The sequence below is a fragment of the Arctopsyche grandis genome, chromosome 3 (genome assembly GCF_051622035.1).
Source record: "Arctopsyche grandis isolate Sample6627 chromosome 3, ASM5162203v2, whole genome shotgun sequence".
NCBI classification, from domain to species: Eukaryota; Metazoa; Arthropoda; class Insecta; order Trichoptera; family Hydropsychidae; genus Arctopsyche; species Arctopsyche grandis.
The window spans coordinates 24,385,439-24,406,486 of NC_135357.1; the positions used below are offsets into that span (position 1 = coordinate 24,385,439).

Here is a 21,048-nt window from a genome sequence, read left to right on the forward strand (position 1 = left end):
GTATGGGAAAGGTTAAAAGCTAAAAATTTAAGAAAAAGTATGTATGTATATACAGTGCCGGCCTTACACCCAATGGCACCCTCGGGCAATTTTTTCTAAACACCCTTAGAAAAAACTTTCGCCTTTGGCGCTCTAATCTAAAATTTTGTATGGCTTTTTGGCGCTCTAATTTTAAATTTTAAAGCGCCTTTGGCGCATCGTGCGGCGCCCTAACTTATTTGACGCCCTCGGGCGCCGCCCGACCCAGCCCCCCCCCCTAAAACCGGCACTGTGTATATGGTAAACGGACTACGAGTCATATGTGAACCAGTCCCAGGACAACCGGTCGCTCTAGATTGGTCACACGTGATCACCCGTCACACACTAAAACTGGTCAAGATAAAACTGGTCACACCTGAAAATTCGACCAATTTTTAATTTTTGGGTGTGACCAATTTTCGGGTGTGACGGGTGATCACGTGTGACCGATCTAGAGCGACCGGTTCACATTTGACTAGTAATCACCGAACCATGTATATATGAAATTAAATTCGTCCAAGGGTGGGGGGGGGGGGGGTGGCATAGCACCCTCCCTTGGATCCGCTTATGGCCGCAGCGCCACAACTTGTTAACAAGAGCAGCCACCAGATTTTTTCAAAACCCAAATTGTATCCTTGAACAGTATCTGGTCGTAAATAGCAGTGCCGAGTTCGCTCGCCGTGTTGAATGTTGAATACCGACCGGCGACCGAACCCATCCGATTCGAGCCGAATCGAGCTCGAGCTGACGTCGTGTATTCTAGCCGTAGTGGTTAGATACCGGTAGCAGTAGTGGTAGATGGTTGTAGTTGTGTTAGTCGGCTGGCCGAAGCAGCGACGAGTGGAGTGCGGAGTGCGGAGTGTGAAGTGCGAAGTGCGCGTGCGCGGCGGGCGACGGAGTGCGCGCCCACGCTGCGTTCACTCCCCCTCCACCCACCACCCCACACCCCACACCCCCACCCCATCGCGGGCTTCTGTCATCGTGACGCGTCGCACCACGCCTCGGGTAAGTCAGCCGCTTTTCCTCGTCCTTTGCCCTTCTCTTGCCCCGGTCCCCCGGCCCCCTCACCCGCGCGCTTTGACAGCCGCGCCGCGCCCTTGCGCGTGTCCGACCTCGAGTCGAGCCCGCACGAGCATACCTGTGATGCCAACCTGCCATAGGAATCGCAGGTATGCTTCTGTGCTTCCGGGAAATGCGGTTCGTTTCTTCGAATTAGGATGGCGGACCGATAGCTTTTCACAAACGATACCCACTTGTATTGCAATATTATTTTTTTTTTACAAACCTCTACGTTTCACTTACGATTACAATTCAGGATTGCCTCATCCGATTGTTTTCATACTTTGCCATATTGCTCATATTTTCCACCAATTTCTATTTATATGTTTTGTGTACACTAATGACATAGAATTATTCATAAATTGAGCAGTGTGATGCAATCCCTAATAAAATAAATCAAATAAAAATTTTACTTCGTTTATATTGCGTACTAGTGGTTTCACCCGGCTTCGCTCGATATTTGTGATATAAACCGCTTAAACATGGCTAATCTAATAGTAAACTTTTTATTAAATTTTTTTGAATATTCATTTGTTTTTTTTATTAAATTTTAACGTCACAGATTCTACGAACCAAAACTTACATACATACATACAAAGTCTCTTTCGAAATTAAATATTAGATTGATAGCTACTACAGAAAAAAGTCAGGCAAAGGTATAGTTCCGAGGCACCGACTGTTTTGACGTAAGATCCAACATGGCCGCCACCCATTTTTCATTTTTAGTTTTATTGATTTTTTAAATGATTTTATTTTATAATAAAAGTTATATATTTGGAATTAAATTTAAGACGGTTTATTTATTTTTAATAAAATACTTTGTCATCCAAACTATTGCTTCATCGAATTTAATATTTATAATTTTTTTGTTAAATTATTTTAATAATATTTTATTTTTAATATTTATATTTCATCTTTAATATATAATTTCGAAAGATAAGTATGTATATAAGTTTTGGTTCGTAAAATCCGTGACGATAAATTTAATAAAAAAATAAATGAATATTAAAATAAATTAAATTAAATAAAACTATTCAAATAAATTTAATAAAATGTTTCCTATTCGATTAGCCATGTCTAAGCAGTTTATATTACAAATACCGAGCGAAGCCAGATAGAACCGCTAAATAATAATATTAGGTAGAGCCCCGTTTCATTTGGGTCTTACGTCAAAACAGTCGGTAACCTAACACTATACCTTTGACAAAAGTCGATTAGACGAAATACATTTTGATTTATTTTTCACCGATTTTGTATAGATACTTCCTTGTCTCGACCTATCAATCTATTTTTCATATGGAGTAGGAGAAAAATCTTCAAGAAGACTGTTTCTAGTCCTCACTCAAGGAAAGTCTCAGGTTTTTACCATCTAAATAACTCCCCCAACCCTTGTCCTAGCAGCTTAGAATTATTCGAATGCCTCACCTTACGAACGATTTTTTCTTAAAAACGAAATGAGCTTCATAATAATGATATTAATTTAATCTGAAATTAAGCAATCTGTTGAGTGGTGTAATCTCTAACGTCTTTATTAAATGAAATGAGTGTTTGAAATAAAATTTTGACTTCATTCATAATCCGTATTGATGAATAGATATGGGTAGCTTCTGCAGAAACGAGTCGATTAGATGAAATACTGATTAAGTATGCATTTAAGTGCACCTGTCGATTACATTTTTGTCTAATGATACTTGAGCCATATTAGCCGATAGATATTAAGTGTTATCTCTTTTCTTCTCCCTTTTTTACTCTGTATATACATACATGTATATATTTATTTTCCGTGTCCAATTTCTATTCCCAGGATTCTTATCTGATTTCGTGATAAAAATTCCTTGTGAAAAGTAAATATAAAAATTCTGTTGAAGTGTGACGTATTTATCACATAGTGAGTAATATGTACAAACTATGCAATTGTATATATTATTATACTATACATGTGGCGTTTGTTCATATCTTATATCAATTGATTTTGCGGTTTAATCTAATATTAAATTTCGAAAGAGACTTTGTATGTAAGTATATAACCTTCGTTCGTGGATGAAGCATCCGATTTTTTTTTTCGATTCATAGGCGCCGATTCGATTTTTTATCGATTCAACGGATTCGAAGTCCCCGGGGCAAAAGCGTCGAGGGCGCATGCTCCGCTGGGAGCGAAGGCGCCGGATTCATATAATTTCGTATCGTATCGGTATACGTATACATATAATTCGTATCGGTATACATATAATTTCGAAAGAGACAGTATACATATATGTTTGTTCGTGACAGTCAATTTAATAATAAAACAAAAAACCAACGAGTATTCAAATAAATTTATATAAAATAAAACTATTCAAATAAATTTAATAAAATGTTTACTATTAGATTAGTCACGTTTAAGCGGTTTATATTACAAATACCGAGCAAAGCCGGGTAAAACCACTAGTTAAAAATAAATTATATCTAGAGATTGAATCTGTTTTTTTTAAACTAAAATGAAAAATTGTGTCAATATGGAGCTATTCATATAATATTTATACCAATACAGTATCCAGATATGGCAAGAAACAACCTTTTAATATATTATTAAAAAGCTAAATATTAACAAACATACATATTATCGATCAGGCAATGTCCTATAACTGTGTACATATGTATGTTGATAATCATAATAATAGTACTACGGATTGATTAAATTTATTAATGAGATACAGTATATAATAATATATATATATGTGTGTATATTTATATATATATATGTATATATATATATATATATATATATATATATATATATATATATATATATATATATCCATACACACACACACACACACACATATATATATATATATATATATATATATATATATATATATATATATATATATATACATATATATATATATATATCCATACACACACACATATATATATATATATATATGTAGTGTTGGGATTAAACGAAAGGCTGATGTATGGGCTATGGCTGTGAAAGGGTATGTTACGACCGATCGTAGGGGTGGGATGAAAAAGTGGCATAGGGCGCGAAAGGACCGCTATTTTACAGTTAGTAGAAGTTAACCTTCCACTGGGGGCGGTTGGTCGTTAAACCACCGCGTGGTGTCGTTTTAATAAACAACATGACTGAAAACGCACGTGTTTGATCTTCAATTCCACCGCCACATCCCATCGTGGTCCTGAATAGCGTCATCTATTCAGGAATTCCACCCACAATTGGAGGCTCGTCCGGGATTAGGCGGCAGTTTGAAGACCACGTGCTACAATGTATCGGAGGAGGAGGCCGACATCTGGTCGTAGGACGTCGAGAGGGGTTCGGGAGAGGGCGATAGAAGAGCCAGTCGCCAGCCGAGCCAAGCTGACTTTCCAAGACATGGAGGGCGCCGTCCCCATTTTCACCGGAAACGACGACTATCCGGTAGAAAAGTGGGTGGCGCAGATCGAAGAAGTCGCACACTCGGCAGGTTGGGGCAGCATGGAAAAGCTGCTGTTTGGGAAACGCCTGGTCAAGGGGGTGGCCGAGAGGTTCCTGCGCATACAAGATGGGGTCTATTCGTGGGAGAAACTCAAAAGCGCATTACTGGAGGAGTTCGCTCGGATGGTGAGTGGGGCGTCAGTCCACAGGAGGCTGTCCAAGTCGCAGAAAACGTCAGAGGAATCGGTCAACGAGTACTTTTACCGGATGCGGGAGATCGCGAGCGTGGGTTCGATTGAGGATCGTGACCTCATGGAATATGTCATCGACGGGATCCCTGGCAGGTCTTCTATGAAGGGGATGCTGTATGGTGCCCGCAATTTGAAGGAGTTCAGGGACAAGTTGAGCGCCTTCGACGGGCTGGTGGAAAAGGTAAAGGCAGAAGAAGCAACCGTAGCCACAGCCAAAGCAGTGCCCGCACCCTCAACTGGAAGCGGCTGGAGACCCAAGGCGAGGACGCCGGCACTGATCGACACAGGCAGTGAAGACAAACTCGCCGGCGAGAACTTCGTACATCGATGCGGCATCATCACTAGTGAAAGTATTCCTGTGGTAAGAGACCAATGTAACAATTCCGGTGCCATTCGTAGAAAAGCTGCGGAAGGAGTAAGGAGGGCTGATTCGGACTTGAAGGATGGAGAGCAAGAAAAAATCAAAGTGGAACGCGATAAAACGTCAAAACCACGAGTTCCGATCGAGGTTAAGTTGGAACAGAGTCTGCGGAGGGAAAAAGAAGAACGGGCTTCACAAGAGATGTCTGCTCATGCAGAACCCAGCGATTCCTGTTCAAGCGAGGCTGATGGAACATCAAACATGTCACATGGTCAGATGGTGAGGACCCCCTTAGAGCCTCCAGCGTCGCCGTCTCGAGCTCATTTGGACTATTCTTCAGTGCGACCGAGCACAGAAAATCGATCATCAACCACAGATTCAATTAGGATAACGAATGATGAAAGTAAGCATCGCAAACCATGTGGAATAGATGTTTCCAATAATGAAGAGGACGGTGTAGACATGGATGATCGCGGTTTGGACACGGGTGATCGAAGTGAGGACACGGGTAATGGAGGTGTAGACATGAGTGATCGAAGTGAGGACATGGGTAATGGAGACGTGGACATGGGTGATGGAAGTATGGACGGTGATGGTTTGCATATTGGAAGGCTTTGGGACAACGGAGACATACCGTTTTCAAATAAAGATGAACCGCCCGATGGTCAATTCAGTAAAGGATCTCATGGTCATTCGAAGAATCCTAAAGATGAAGACGAAGAAAATGGGAAACATGAAGAAAAAGATATGGATAAATCACCAGAAGGAATAAGAGACCCAGTCAAAATTTCAACACCAAAGGACAATGTATTCACTTTCAAGCTCGGTCGTAGTCAGATTGATGTTACTTTAATGGAAAATAAAATAAGACCATGGATTAAGAAAGGAGTTTTTGGATATATCGGTGAACCAGGAACGATATTGGTCAACTTCATATGTGGCAAGATACCATATGGAAAGCTGTGGGGCGACGGGAGGTCCATCGCAGACAACATCATCGGACAGCCGCGTGGAATCGCGACTGGCATCGGATAGTGTTTAGGTTGTGCCAATTGAAGTGAAGTGTGTGTCAGTGAATTAGAGAATAAGTGGAGTACCCGGAGGGGTTTTAGTTAAGCCTTACTTGATATTTGATTATTGTTCTATTTTGTTAGTAGTTAAGATTTGAAATATTGTTAATGTTTTATTGATTATTCTAGTGTTTTCATGTTTTGGCGAGTGTTTGGTATGTTGAATAATGTTTTAATTTGGTTACATGCCTAGAAGAATATGAGATAATTGTATTGAAATGTAATTCTAGTGATGTTTTAAAATGTGATTTGTTTCCGATGTAAAGGTGTTAATTTTAATGCTATGTAATTCTTGTAATGATTTTAAAATGTGATTTGTTTCCGATGTGAAGGTGTTGATTTTAATGCTATGTATTTCTTGTAATGATTTTAAATTGCAATTGTGATGATTTATGTGTGACTTTAATTGTGATGATCTGTGTGTAACTTTTTTTGAAGATTGAATTGTATTGAAACGTGAAAAATTGATACGATACTGAAATAAGTTTGAGATTATTGTGGAGTATGTTGAAGACTACTGTGAAGTATGTCTGGGATTATTGAGAAGTATGTCTGAAAATTATGTGTAATATGATTGAGGAATGGCCCGGCAGGTGAGAGAAACCTGAGGGCAGGTTTGTGGTCAGGAAAGGCCGAGTTGTAGTGTTGGGATTAAACGAAAGGCTGATGTATGGGCTATGGCTGTGAAAGGGTATGTTACGACCGATCGTAGAGGGGGGATGAAAAAGTGGCATAGGGCGCGAAAGGACCGCTATTTTACAGTTAGTAGAAGTTAACCTTCCACTGGGGGCGGTTGGTCGTTAAACCACCGCGTGGTGTCGTTTTAATAAACAACATGACTGAAAACGCACGTGTTTGATCTTCAATTCCACCGCCACATCCCATCGTGGTCCTGAATAGCGTCATCTATTCAGGAATTCCACCCACATATATATATATATATATCTAGAGAAAGAGAATTCCGTGTTATCGATGTTTTGTTTAGTAGCTAAATATAACTTCGAAGTATATTGTACTATGTTAATGTAAATATTTGTAAATGTATCGATAGACATGTTCCAGACAAAATCTCTTCACCGATATTATATATATAATCAGTAAACGTAACATTGAATGAAATTATGTTAATGTACATAATACATATATACATATTACAGTTTTTACATACCTCCTTTGGATTTCACATGGTTTTTTATATACACCAGCAGTCACATAAAACGGAACGCTTGTGAATTTTACGACTTCGAGGCCATTTAAGGATTATCCCTTTATGTGTAGGGTTTTTAACGACCAAATATTCTAAATATGATTGTTTTCTAAGATTTGAGTTCAGTATAGTGTGGGTTTTCGAGGAGAAAGCATCAAATTCGAATTTTAACACGTCAACATGAAAAAACGAGCTCAGTTATCATTGCAGAAGAGTGTAAAAATCGCGACATTGGCGAGTTCAGGATTTTTCTTTCGGTCAATTTCCAAGAAAATGGGATGTTTGTTATCGACTGTTTCGAGAATACTGATAAAAAAAAAGAGAATCTGGAAGTTTTGACCGTAAGAAGGGGACCGGACTGAAAATATGCACATCGGAGAGGCAAGACCGTGTAATAACCAGATTATCTTTACAGCAGCGATTCAAAACTGCTGTAGAAATAAGAACAGATGTATCTTCACAATTTTCCATGGAAATCAGCGACTCAACAGTAAGAAGGCGACTCAGAGAAGCTGGACTGTACGGTCGGAAAGCTGCAAAAAAACCACTACTAACCAAGAGAATGTAAAACAATCGATTGGAATGGGCGAAAGCACATGAAAATTGGAGTCCATCAGATTGGCAACGAGTGATACTTTCCGACGAATCAAAGTTTAACCTCTATAGTCCTGATGGTTTTCCGTATGTCCGAAGGAAAGTTGGCGAAAGGTATAGTGAAAATTGTACCCTTAAAACTGTTAAGGATCCTCCAAGTCAAATTGTCTGGGGATGCTTTTCGTATCATAACATTGGACAATTGGAGTTTCTACAAGGTGCCATCGATGGAAAAAAATATAAAAAAATTTTAGAAGAAAGCTTTGTCCCATCGATGGAAAACCACCTTTCATATTCCGATGATATAGTTTTTCAAGATGACTCTGCCCCTTGTCATCGAGCTAAATTGGTGAGTATTCATTTTATTTGATAGCATTGAATATAAATTATAAAATTTCAATCAAAAAACTGAATTTTTTTTTTACTTTTTTTTAGGTTCGGGACTATTTACAAGAAATGGGTGTAAAGACACTACCATGGCCTGGCAATAGTCCCGATTTAAATCCAATCGAAAATTTATGGATGTGTATCAAGTACAGGTTAAGGAAGAACAATGTTACTACTCTTAAATCGTTGAAAGAAATAATAGAAAAGATATGGTACGAAGACTTCCCAATCGAAAATTTAAAAACTTTAGTAGATTCTATGCCAAACCGAATAAAATAAGTTATAAAATCGAAAGGAGCCGCTACAAAATATTAATTTATTTTTTATAAGATGTAAATAATAATATGTGACTGTAAAAAAATTAAAAATGTATATGTATAGTGTTATTTTCATTTCAAATTTCATTTAACTGTGAAGTCAACGCACGGTCGTAAAATCTGCCCTCCATTAAATTTCTCCCCAACTCATTTTTATCACCTTTTTTTTTCACGTTTGGTGTTACACGAATGCACTATGATACAACCTATCATTTAAATGACTTTCGGTTTTGGTTTTATATAAGATTACCGAAATTTCACGCAAAAACATGTTTCGCTTAAGCGTTCCGTTTTATGTGACTGCTGCTGTATATATATTCTCCAATTAATATGTTTCAGGGACTGATCGTATACGAATTGTGCAGTAATTTTTTCTCGACAGCGGTTTTAAAAAGTAATTTTATTACAGTAAAAATAATATTGTAATACTTGTAAATAGTCAATTCTAATTATCTCCTCTTAATGTATCAGATATTCAAGATGTCGTTGTGGGCAAAGGCCCAGCAACTTCCACACGAAAGTGTTCAACAAATCAGAGCCATCTATGGCGAACATTTCCCTATCGAGGTTCGTCATTATTTGGCCTCATGGATAGAAGAAAATATGTGGTCTGATGTCGAAGTCGACAATCCACAGCATGAACAGTACATCGCCGGCTTGGTCGGTGGCCTAATCCAAGAGTTGGAGATGAAAGCTGCATCTCTTAACTCTGAGGAAATGTTTCTCAATAAAATTAAGCTCATGGATGCCGCCAAGATGTTTAGACAACGATATAGGTAATTAATTTGAACAAGTAATTGTTTTATTTTCCAAGTGTATTGTTTTATTGAGCATTTTATTGTTTGCAGTACTAACCCAATGAACCTGTATAATTATGTAAGACAATGTTTGACTACGGAAATGAAATTCGTTCAAGGTGCTGGAAATGCAATAGCCCAATCTACGGCTGCGGCAGAGGTATTTATATATCTGTTTTACTCATCTGTTTATATATGTCTGGTTTTCAAATAAACATTTAAGTATTAATGTAATCATAGATGGTACAGCAAATGGAGTCATTGCGACAACGCACAAAAGAATCTGCAAATGAATTACGGTTAATGGAACAAGAACAGGAAGCTTTTGCTATAAATTATCACGAATGCACAAAATTAAATGGTATTGTATAAATATATTTGTTTGATTTTAAATTGGAGAGATGTGCTGATGAAATTTTATTATATTTTTTAGCTCATCTTCAGCATTTAGCAACGCAACCTACAAATCCACAACAAAAAGAAATTGAAGTTAAATTAAAACATCAAAAAGAAAAATTGGAACAAGTACTAAATCAAAAGGTTTGACTTTTTTACTTTATCTACATTATGCGTATATGAAGTTTTGTGATCCGAAAAAGATTCGACCTGGGGATTTTGACTGATTTGTATTCAGTGTCGACCCTAGATCAGTGCTACTCAAACTATGGTCCGCGGCCCATTACTGGTTCGTGCACCGGCGGTAGCCGGTCCGTGGGCAAAGAAGTAAATAAAAAATTAAAACAATAGCTTATGATAACGTTGCATCATCTCATCCATTTAATATAATAAATTATATAAAGACATGCCCTACAAAATCGAGATTATTCGGGATACTATGCCAAGATATAGGCGCGGATTATAAACGACTATTATCGCATGCTGCCATACGTTAGTTGTCAAGGGATAACATAGGCGGATCCGGAAAATGGTCAAGGAGGGGGCCATTTTGAAATTGAACATAAAAAAATTAAAAATTATTTGATTTTAGATTTGTTTAGATAACATTACAATATATGTAAATAATAGTAGATGTGATACTTACATTGTAGTTATTTTTTTTAAAGAAAACTACTATGATGTAAAACCCCATTCAGGAAAAATGTGTTAATAAATTAAAAGAATGTGAAAGAAATGTTTTTCAATTAATATTTATAAAAATATAAATCCGTTATAAATAATATAATATTTTTAAATATGAAAAATTTACAGTATATATGAAATTAAATTCGTCCCAAGGGGGGGGGGGGCATAGCACCCATGGCATCTTACTACTTATATTTAATACTATTTTTATTTGTTATATGAACAAATTTTCACTCATATATGTACATACATAAACTTTTTATTTAAAAATATATGCTGGTCCGCCAACTGAAATAGTTTGAGTAGCACCACTGCCCTAGATGACTTACACATTTTTTCCAAAGTACTATTTTTTGCGTGGTTTCTAAATTTTTGTGATTTTTATCGTTTTAATGCTTTGTAGGTAACGCACCTTTTACAATCCCGCTTATCTTTAATAGATAAGCTAAAGGAAACCATCGAAGCACTCAATACTTTACAAAGCAAGGTCCTTGACGATGAATTGATAAGGTTTGAACTGTTATGAATTTTAAATTCTTATATTAGTATGTTAATTTATTACTTTAATTAATTTTCTGTTAAAATTTGATAGATGGAAAAGAGAACAACAATTGGCAGGAAATGGAGCTGCTTTTAACGCTAATTTGGACACTATACAAGAATGGTAATTCATACATTTTAAATTTATTATCATTGTAAATTTTACATTGCATTTATTTCCCATTTTCTATTCAAGGTGTGAATCTTTAGCTGAAGTAATTTGGTCGTGTAGACAACAAGTGCGTGAAGCTGAACGCTTACGTCAACGGCTCGCTCTGGAGCCTCCTGGCGTTCCAGATCTGTTGCCTGCTTTAGGTGCTCGAGCGACGCAATTGCTTTCCACATTGGTAACTTCTACATTTGTGATTGAAAAACAACCACCTCAAGTTATGAAAACTAACACTCGGTATAGATGAAATATTTTTATGTACAAATGTTTTGTTGCCTAGTGATAATTTTTACAAGTGATTATTTCATTGCAGATTTACTTCTACTGTGCGCCTTTTGGTTGGCGGCAAACTCAATGTTCACATGACACCCCCACAGGTTTATACAACTTTCCCGAGTTAAGTGAATTAGATGTTAAATCATATATAATTTCCAATGTCTAATTTTTTCTAGGTTAAAGTTACAATTATATCTGAAAATCAAGCGAATGCGTTGTTGAAAAATGAAAAAGTTGGTGGAGGTAGTGGTAGTAAAAGTGGAGGGGAAGCTAGTGGTGAAATTTTAAATAACACAGGCACTATGGAATACCAGCAAGCATCACGTCAGCTTAGCGTCAGTTTCAGGTAAAAACATTGACTCATACTATTTTTAAATAAAAATAATCCGTTTTCGTGAGTTCAATTAAAATTATTTTACAGAAACATGCAACTTAAGAAGATTAAACGTGCTGAAAAAAAAGGAACCGAAAGCGTTATGGACGAAAAATTTTCGCTGTTGTTTCAAAGTCAGTTTAATGTAGGAGGTGGTGAGCTTGTATTCCAGGTAAAATTTAAATTAACCCTTATATGCAATGATATTCACCGAGAATGTGTACATTTCTAATTTGCAATGATTTTAGGTTTGGACACTTTCTTTGCCAGTCGTCGTTATTGTACATGGAAATCAAGAACCACACGCTTGGGCTACTGTAACTTGGGATAATGCATTTGCTGCACCTGGAAGGGTTCCATTTGCTGTACCAGACAAGGTTTTTTTCTTTAATTTTTCTCATACATATGTATAATGAGATGATTTTAATAAACTAATGTAAATATTGTATAAGGTTCCTTGGGCACTTGTCGCAGAAGCTTTGAACGTAAAGTTTAGATCGGCCACTGGAAGATCCCTCACCGACGATAATCTCCGATTTTTAGGGGAAAAGGCATTTAGGTGAGAAGATTGTAATATTCAAGACTCATAAATTGATAATAAATTAAAAATCGTAATTATTGTTTAATATTGAATTTTAGATCTTCTACTGGTGATATAGGACCTGGACTACTTACATGGGCACAATTTTGCAAGGAACCTCTGGCTGATCGAAACTTTACATTTTGGGAATGGTTTTATGCCGTTATGAAATTAACACGTGAACATTTAAGAGGACCTTGGGTTGACGGGTTTGTATATTCAGTAATATTATTTCGTAAAGAGATATATTATGTGAGTTCAATTTTTAACGGTTTTTGTTTTATATTAGAGTTGTACTAGGATTTGTGAGAAAGAAGCAAGCGGAAGAAATGCTTGCTCAGTGCAGCAATGGTACTTTCCTTTTGAGATTCTCTGATTCTGAATTAGGTGGAGTAACGATTGCATGGGTCGGAGGTATACAAGCATTACATAATTACTATATACATACATAAATGTTTACTATTGATTTTTAGTTAAGCAATTAAATCTTATTTCCAGATTCAGGTGAAGTTTTCATGTTGCAACCATTCACATCAAAAGATTTTGCAATTAGGTCATTGGCAGATAGAGTTTCAGACTTGCAACATCTTGTCGCACTGTATCCTGATATTTCCAAGGACACCGCATTCTCAAAATACTACACACCTTTTCAAGGTAATACATCTGTGTAAAATTTCTGTTAATATTGTTAACTTAAGCTAAATTTTAATCTTCATACTTCTGCTTAGAAAATCAACCTACATCAAGTAATGGTTATGTTAAACCATTACTCGTCACACACGTGCCAGGATGGGGTGGCCCCGGTAGTTCTTATGCAGGAACTCCTCACCATAACGCTTCCTATATGCATTCTCCGGATCCAGCTCGCGATTCTCCTAGTGTTCATAGCAGGTAAAATATCTTGAATTATTTAATCAATAATTAATAGTACATAATTTAAATGCGTATTTTTCTTCATCATAAAACCAAACATGAATTTGTAAGTTCAGTTAGATGCGTTCTTTAATGGCATTGTTCATTTACTGTCCATATTTCACATGCACTGTTTACAGATCGAAATAATAATTCCATTTCGGATAGAGTGATTATTTTTCTCATTGTTATGAAAATTTATTAATTGGTATTTGAACATACAAATGGATTTAATTCTATATGTGATTGTTTCCCTTTGAAACATTTCCACATTCCAGTTTTCAGAGTTCCGTGATGCAACTGTAGATCAAATCTGGTGACATCAAACAAGAATATTACGATTTGTATTTTTTTTATATACATATTATGCATTGCACAATTTTGCAACGCTTAAGGGCCCGTGCAAATGAACATTTTTTTTTAATTTTATATATGTGATGTTATTTAGTATATTTCTGCTCATTGAAAAATATATATACACATAATAGCATTTGTAAGAATGGTTCGTTTGAGCAGACTCTTAATGTAGACCATATTTTGTATCGAGTCATACTTAGATGTATTATCATATAAATGGCCTCAAACGTTTGCTTCATTCCATTTTCTCAACCAAAGTACAAATTCGGCATTTTGAAAAAGTTTTTTATTCTAAGATGTGGTATGTGGTTGTAAACGATGTTAAAAATTGACTGTTAAAACTAATTGTATCACTCATCGATTGATAAAATTATGTGTGCCATTTATATTATACAATATTTATAAAATAATATACATACTTACATATGTAGATTTTCGTTCTAATCTATTTGAAAGTTACTTATATATCTACATATCGGCTGTCTATAATGTCAACTTGATTCAAAATTGATGTTTATAATGTATTAAAATATAGTTTAATGAGGATGTTTTTGATATATTATATTTCAAAGGTTGTTACATAGTACATACTTAATTCAATTATTAGTACATTATTAAAATTCATCATTAATTTCTAAATAATATTTATGTAGATTATCATTTTAAAGTACATATACAGACAAGTTTTGAAATATATATTTATATATAATATTTTGTTTAATTCTAGGGGTAACTGACCTAAATTGCATTTTTTACATTTATTTTATTTTTGTAGCTAGTTAGTTTATCTTTAAAATAAAATTGTCCAAGGAAATGAGCTTATTTTATGAAAGAGTAAACTTTAACGTTAATATTCTATGATTTTCAAATATACAATATTCCTATGAAAACCAAAAAAATATGTTGAGTACAGATGATTTCGATCCTTCGAATAAGATATGAAGTATTTTTATAAAAATCTACTGCAAAAATTAAAACCCAATTGTATACGTTAATTATCATATATATATTTGAAAATGATCGGCCTTTTGAACGAGCTTATATTGAATGTTTTTATATTCCTACATTTATATATGTAATATGTATTTACCCCCAAGTATAAACCATATTTCGATTATATACACACGCATATGTACGTATGTGGATGCATGCATACATGCGTGCAGTAGTGTAAAATTATTCTATTATACATATATGTATTCGTTAAACAGTGTGTTGTAAATGTTTATGTGCTATGGCCAAGCTTATTTTATATTATTAGCTTTAAGTGAGTAGTTAAAATATCATCAAAATTTTATCATTTGTAGTGCAATAATAATAATTTGGTTAAAAGAATTATGATTTAATTTTTATTGGTATGTTTTTTATTTCTAGTTTATTTCTAGTGAAAATCATGTAACATGGTTATAAGAGACGATACTTTTTAATTATTACAATTAGTTTAAGTATATTCGCCGTGATTCAAAATTTTATCCAAGTTGCTTCTTGGATGGTTAGCAGTATTAAAAGTTATCGTTTAGTTATTTCTAAGATTTATTGTATTTTCTATGCAATTCGCATAGGTCTTTTTTTTTGTATATAAACTTAATTTCATTTTTTTTTATCATATCACATTTTTACTGTGCCCATCGTTTCTTTGTTTTAATGCTATTTTTGAATGTTACATCGTTTTTTCTAGGTTTTTAGAATCTCAATGCATTTTCAATATTTCACTGCAATTGTCGAACATTATTCTAGAATTTCTTATTTTCAAGTGATTTTTTTTATCATTATTCCAGTCATGCACGCACATTTAATTTATATGAATCATTTTGATCTCATGTTATTTAAGGTGATTAACTTAAAAGTGGTGCAGTAATTAAAAAGTATTTTTAAAATAAAGTGTGACTTTTAACTACTTATGTATATTCAAATCTACTTATATATCAAGATTCGAGTTATGCTACTACATACATGTATAACTAATGACTATAATATAAATTATTTTTAATTATCTAAATGTATATGGCATTCTCTTTTAGTGCAGTAGTTTTGAATAATTTGAGTATTTCTGTTCTTGAAATACTATTTATGTAATCAGTACTGACATTTGACAGGTGTATTTTCATTCATTTTATTTTCAACAAGTGTGCATACATCTGGTGCTTAATACATGTGGATTATTACTGGTATTGCGGAAATGAGAGTTCATAGCATATTAAAATTTCTTATTTCAGGGTAATTATGATAACTGGAAATATTTATATATTGATATTTTATAGGTCAATTATATTATAAAACAGATATAATACTTACAAATTTGTGGGGGGAAAAAAACAATGTTTCGTGAATTTTCACATTTCAATATTCGTCTATATTTATCGATATACATAGTAGTAATAATATTAGATAGACTAATTCTATCGGTTGTGAATTTTTTTTCCAATTTTGAAATCGATGCAATCGGCCTTATAAAATATTTCAAAATGTCAATTGTATACAGATACAACATTGATTTTTGACAATATTACTTCATATATTTGTCATAATATCAATATTGATAGAATTCTTTTTGTTTTTTTTTTTCAATTTCAAAGAAATTCAAAATCAACGCCTGTGTAAAGTGAAATAATAAAAGAATCTTAAACATTTAAAAAAAGGTAATGTTTTACGTTACATGTGTAGTATGTTTAAAATCAAGTAAACTTATACATACATATACATATATTTATGTCTTATGAGTGTGCCAATTTTTCTGGTGGTTTCAAATTTGAAGAGAGAAGTCGATTTAAATATACATGTGTAAGTGTGGTTACATGTAACACTCATATGTATATGTTATATCTAACTATTTAAGTCACAAATTATATGTGTATAAATAATGAAAGTGTTGTTATTATACAATTTGTTATGATAATTTTTTTATGGAATCAAAATTACTTAAACCTTATGTTACGATTGCAGACATATGTATGTGTTGATAAATATTTGATTCATTACTGTGGACCACATTCTGAAAAATTGACTAAAATATCACAGGTTTTCTACTTTGCAAACTATGTATGTATATTACGATATCGTTTTACTTAATCGTACTGCAATTAACTAAACAATTACTGTTGAATTGTAAGTTCTTAAATTATTAGAACTCTCGCACCCTGCATCATGTATACTCATGTAGTTTCTCAAACAAAAATTATTTGTACAGGTGCAAATTATAAAAAAAATCCTTGTCGTTATCTATGTTTAACACTTCTTTATAAAAATGTCAATTACAAACATTAAATGGTATTTGTATTGGATTAAGATGCAAGTCTGGTTGTTCTTGTGGAGCCATGTATGTATGTAGTTCGAGGTTAGCAGAGTGACTGCATTTTTCTGGATGGTAATGGGGTGAATCTAAAATTTTACAGATTATTGTGACACCGGTTTTCACCATGTTTTTATTGTTAATGACAAATCTGTTACCAGTCAATTTTCGTCTCTACGTCCTGGAATACTTATTAAACAATGTGTACTATATTTTAAATTTATATTGTGATAATTTTTTACTTTTTTACTTTTAATTTTCTACATTATGATATAATAAGTATTTGTATATTGTTTTACTGATATTAAATTTATGTGAAATGGTTTTATCTGACATTTGAATAAAGTGAATGTTTATTGAATTTATAATATTTTCTTTCTCCCAATCTTCAATTTCTCATTTTTTAAATGTGAGAAAATCAAGAAATGGTATGAGAGAGGAAATAAATGCAGCACAGACAAATGACAGCTTTAATTTTTTTTGTATATATTCTTCATGCAACACTGCCTTTTATCACAGCTTCACAGTAGAAATAATTCATATTTGTGTAGTTTTCAATGCAATTCAACTTCAAGTTGACTGAAAAGTATCATTAGTTTTTCGTTCATACAGAAAGACTTATTGTAGTCGTTGGTCTGTGTTGCATCTGTACTTAGATTCAATTGAACAAAATATTATAAGTTTTTATTATTATTTAGTTTATTAAAGCTTGTCCGAATTGTCTGTGTCTAATGTGCTGCATTTTGTTTTCTCTCTTTTCCGGTACATCTACAATTTCCGGCCGACTCGATTTGACCTTGCCCCTTCAACAATAATTTCACTGGTTGAAATTCGAAACACATCTTCACATTATTCTACTCATATACATTTTAAAACAAACAATGGTGCAAATCTAAAACAGTTACACCGGTGCCGCAACTCCAATGTCTACGCACGCAGGTAGTGTAGCTTCTAACTGGAACATGAGCGGTGCTGCTGGCTCCGGAGTCGGTGTGGAGATGGATTATTCCGACATCAGTCACCATTTGGATGCGTTTGACGATTGCCAATTGGATCTGCAAAATTTCGGCTGCTTTCCAGATATTGCAAACAATCCCGTTTTCGGTGGGATCACCGCTCAGTCCAATGGGGCAGATTCACCACAACACCAGGGACCCAATTAAGTTCCATCACAAAATAACGATAGTCCAACCAATATAGTGAGAGTAGTTTTGTCGAAAGAAATTTTTTATTCTACAAAAATCTATTGTAGTGATCTATCATAATACATTTACAATATTGATGATTTTTTTACCGTTTTTGATTGACACATTATTTTCTTGACGATCTCAGATTTTTAATTTCACTTTGATGAAAATTATCGTTTTAAATTGTTCTTTGTTTGTGAAAAAAATTAAATCACTGGAATTAATTAATGAATAACATAATATTTACATACATCGTCAATTTTATTGCTTAGTAATTTTTGATAAAATTATTATATAGCTTCATTTGTTTTTTAGTTTGTTTATTGTTCATTGTTGTAAAATTTATTTTCATTATTTTCATGTTATTTCGAGAAATATGTTTTGCAATAAGTATTTTATAATAATGAACGGTTATCAACGAATATTGAGTTTTTTTTTTTTTAATTCGTTTTGTTCTCGATTTTAAATATTTGTTAATAATCAAAGAATTATTCATCCTTAAAGGAATTTGCTTTGATTTCAGGTGCTTTGACTTATATTTAAGTAATGTTGTATTTTAAATTAAATTTAGATACATATTTCAGAGTTTTTTTTTGCATTTTTACTTTTAAGGTTTTAAAATGCATAAATGAAATAAAAAATGTTTTTTGAAATATGTAAATGAAATAAACTCATGTTTTTTGAAAATAATGTAGATATTTGGTGGATTTTGGATATGTATTTACATATGCATTTATACATACAAATTTATTCTACGAGTTGTGCCATTTTCAAATATATTTTGAGTGTGCACCATGCATGTGCTTTAAGTGAACAAACAAAAGTAAATTTATGCACCAGTGTCTTATTATCCACGTGTAACTTTGTTGATATGAAATGTCAATTTGTACATTATTGGTTCATTGAGATGTCTTGTGTAATTTCAAATTTTAAATGTATAGTGCACTTAAATGTTTTGCCTTATTATGTATTAATGTTAATCTTTGAATGTACTTACAACTTGTGGAAATTTTATTTTTCCTTCCAAAAGCTGCGTGTTGTGTCATTGAATTTAATTGTTGTCAAGTTTATACATTGTTAAATTTAATTTTACCTAATGTATTTTTCATTTTCATTTTCATCATTAATAAACCCTACAAAGCCCATTTGTAGCAATTCATATAATTTACATACATATACTATGTAAATAAATGTCAATTATATTTCACATTTTCCCTAAATGAAAATTTCTTATATTCATCTTTCATAAATTAAAAGTCGACTTCCGTTTCTTACGGCGTAAACAAATTGGTCGGTATGGGACTTTACGTTTACTTGGCTTCCCGCTGTTTCTGTAAATAGTGGGTATTGCCAAACCGAATTCAGGTGTAGAATACTTGCACGTGCAGAATGCATATGTTTGGGAGGTTGCACGTGTATGCATATCCATATGCAACTAACAAGTTTCTCGTACATTTCTTCAAATATGGGATTCATCGTTAACGATCACTGTCAAGCAAGGATTAAATTTCACCGAAAACACTCCAGGGGGTGATTTTTGGGACTGTGCACCATGTATATGGGCTAGGGGTGCTCCTTTTTTTCGCATGTTTAAAAGTATCTAAAAAACATGTTCCACATACCACTCAGTGTGTTTTCGCCCTTATAAGCAGTGGCGGCTCTTGGAAATTTCAGACGTGCGCATGCATTAATATAGTAACTGTCTTTATCTTTTATTTGTACAAACTCCATTTTTATTTTTTTGATCTTTCAGTATTACTTGAATGACTTACATATTTACAATCAATTTTATTATGTTCTTAAAGTATATTTATATTTTTGGTTGTGGTGTTGCAGTTCTGTGATTTCCATGGGCAAGCCTGCTTACATAATATGTATTACACCAATATTGATAATATTGAATTAATTTGATGCATACATATGTATATACATATATGCAGGGCTTTTTTACCATGTAACGCAGTGGAATGGCGTTCCGGCACGTTTTTGACTCGGGATATTTTATGTTTCAAGCGAATATTCTATATAACATAGTTTGAATATAATCAATAAAAAATTTGAAAAGTGAGTTCCGGCACCTTTTTTTTCAAAAAAATTGATGATATTATATCTGTTATATTCTATATAACAGATATAATATCAATAAAAAATTTGAAAAGTGAGTTCCGGCACCTTTTTTTTCAAAAAAAAAGCCCTGCATATATGTATATGCTGTTCGTAATTTTTGAGTACAACTATTATTGATGAATATCAATTTTTATATAGAAATTTGTCGAACATATGTCAATAAATTGTTGGTGCCTTAAGATAAAGATTTGACCCATAATGCAGATATACGAAAAAGTCTCGTGGAAATTTGTCTTTGGCCTAATAAATTTTAGATTTATATATTAGATAGAATGTTAGATTACTTTAAGCATAATTGTCTATATGAGATTTATAAAATGTATGTACAGCCAAGTCGGCATTCTCATACAATGCAGAGGCTTAGTCCATTATGGATTATACAATAAATTATATTATATTGTTAAATAGCCATGAAGCTTCTTTTATTATATTGCTAATTAATTCTGTTACCATAATATGTAGAAATCTTCATATTATTAACGTTTTTCTTTTTATAAAAGTTTTTTAAATGAATATTTTCACGCCATATGAATTTTAATAAAAAAGAAATGTATTAAATATCATCATACATCTTATTATCCCAATTTTTATTTATTTATTTTTTAAATCAATTTGATTCGTCACCACTTTTATAATTTTTATTATATTATAAATACGTAATGTGGGATTTGGGTTA

At 33.4% G+C, this 21,048-nt stretch overlaps 1 protein-coding gene across 1 annotated transcript; it reads left to right on the plus strand.

Moving 5' to 3' along the window:
* The first annotated feature begins 452 nt into the window (after positions 1-452).
* Stat92E (Signal transducer and transcription activator Stat92E) lies at positions 453-20,970 on the plus strand. Its single transcript, XM_077446778.1, has 20 exons — positions 453-1,023; positions 9,022-9,076; positions 9,154-9,458; positions 9,531-9,639; positions 9,720-9,840; positions 9,913-10,019; positions 10,966-11,072; positions 11,155-11,226; positions 11,299-11,508; positions 11,585-11,648; positions 11,724-11,893; positions 11,969-12,092; positions 12,169-12,297; positions 12,373-12,479; positions 12,560-12,709; positions 12,790-12,914; positions 12,999-13,154; positions 13,229-13,391; positions 17,960-20,157; positions 20,438-20,970. The coding sequence occupies exons 3-19, from the start codon at positions 9,163-9,165 to the stop codon at positions 18,219-18,221; spliced, it is 2,472 nt and encodes an 823-aa protein (XP_077302904.1). The 5' UTR covers positions 453-1,023; positions 9,022-9,076; positions 9,154-9,162; the 3' UTR covers positions 18,222-20,157; positions 20,438-20,970.
* Positions 20,971-21,048: the final 78 nt, after the last annotated feature.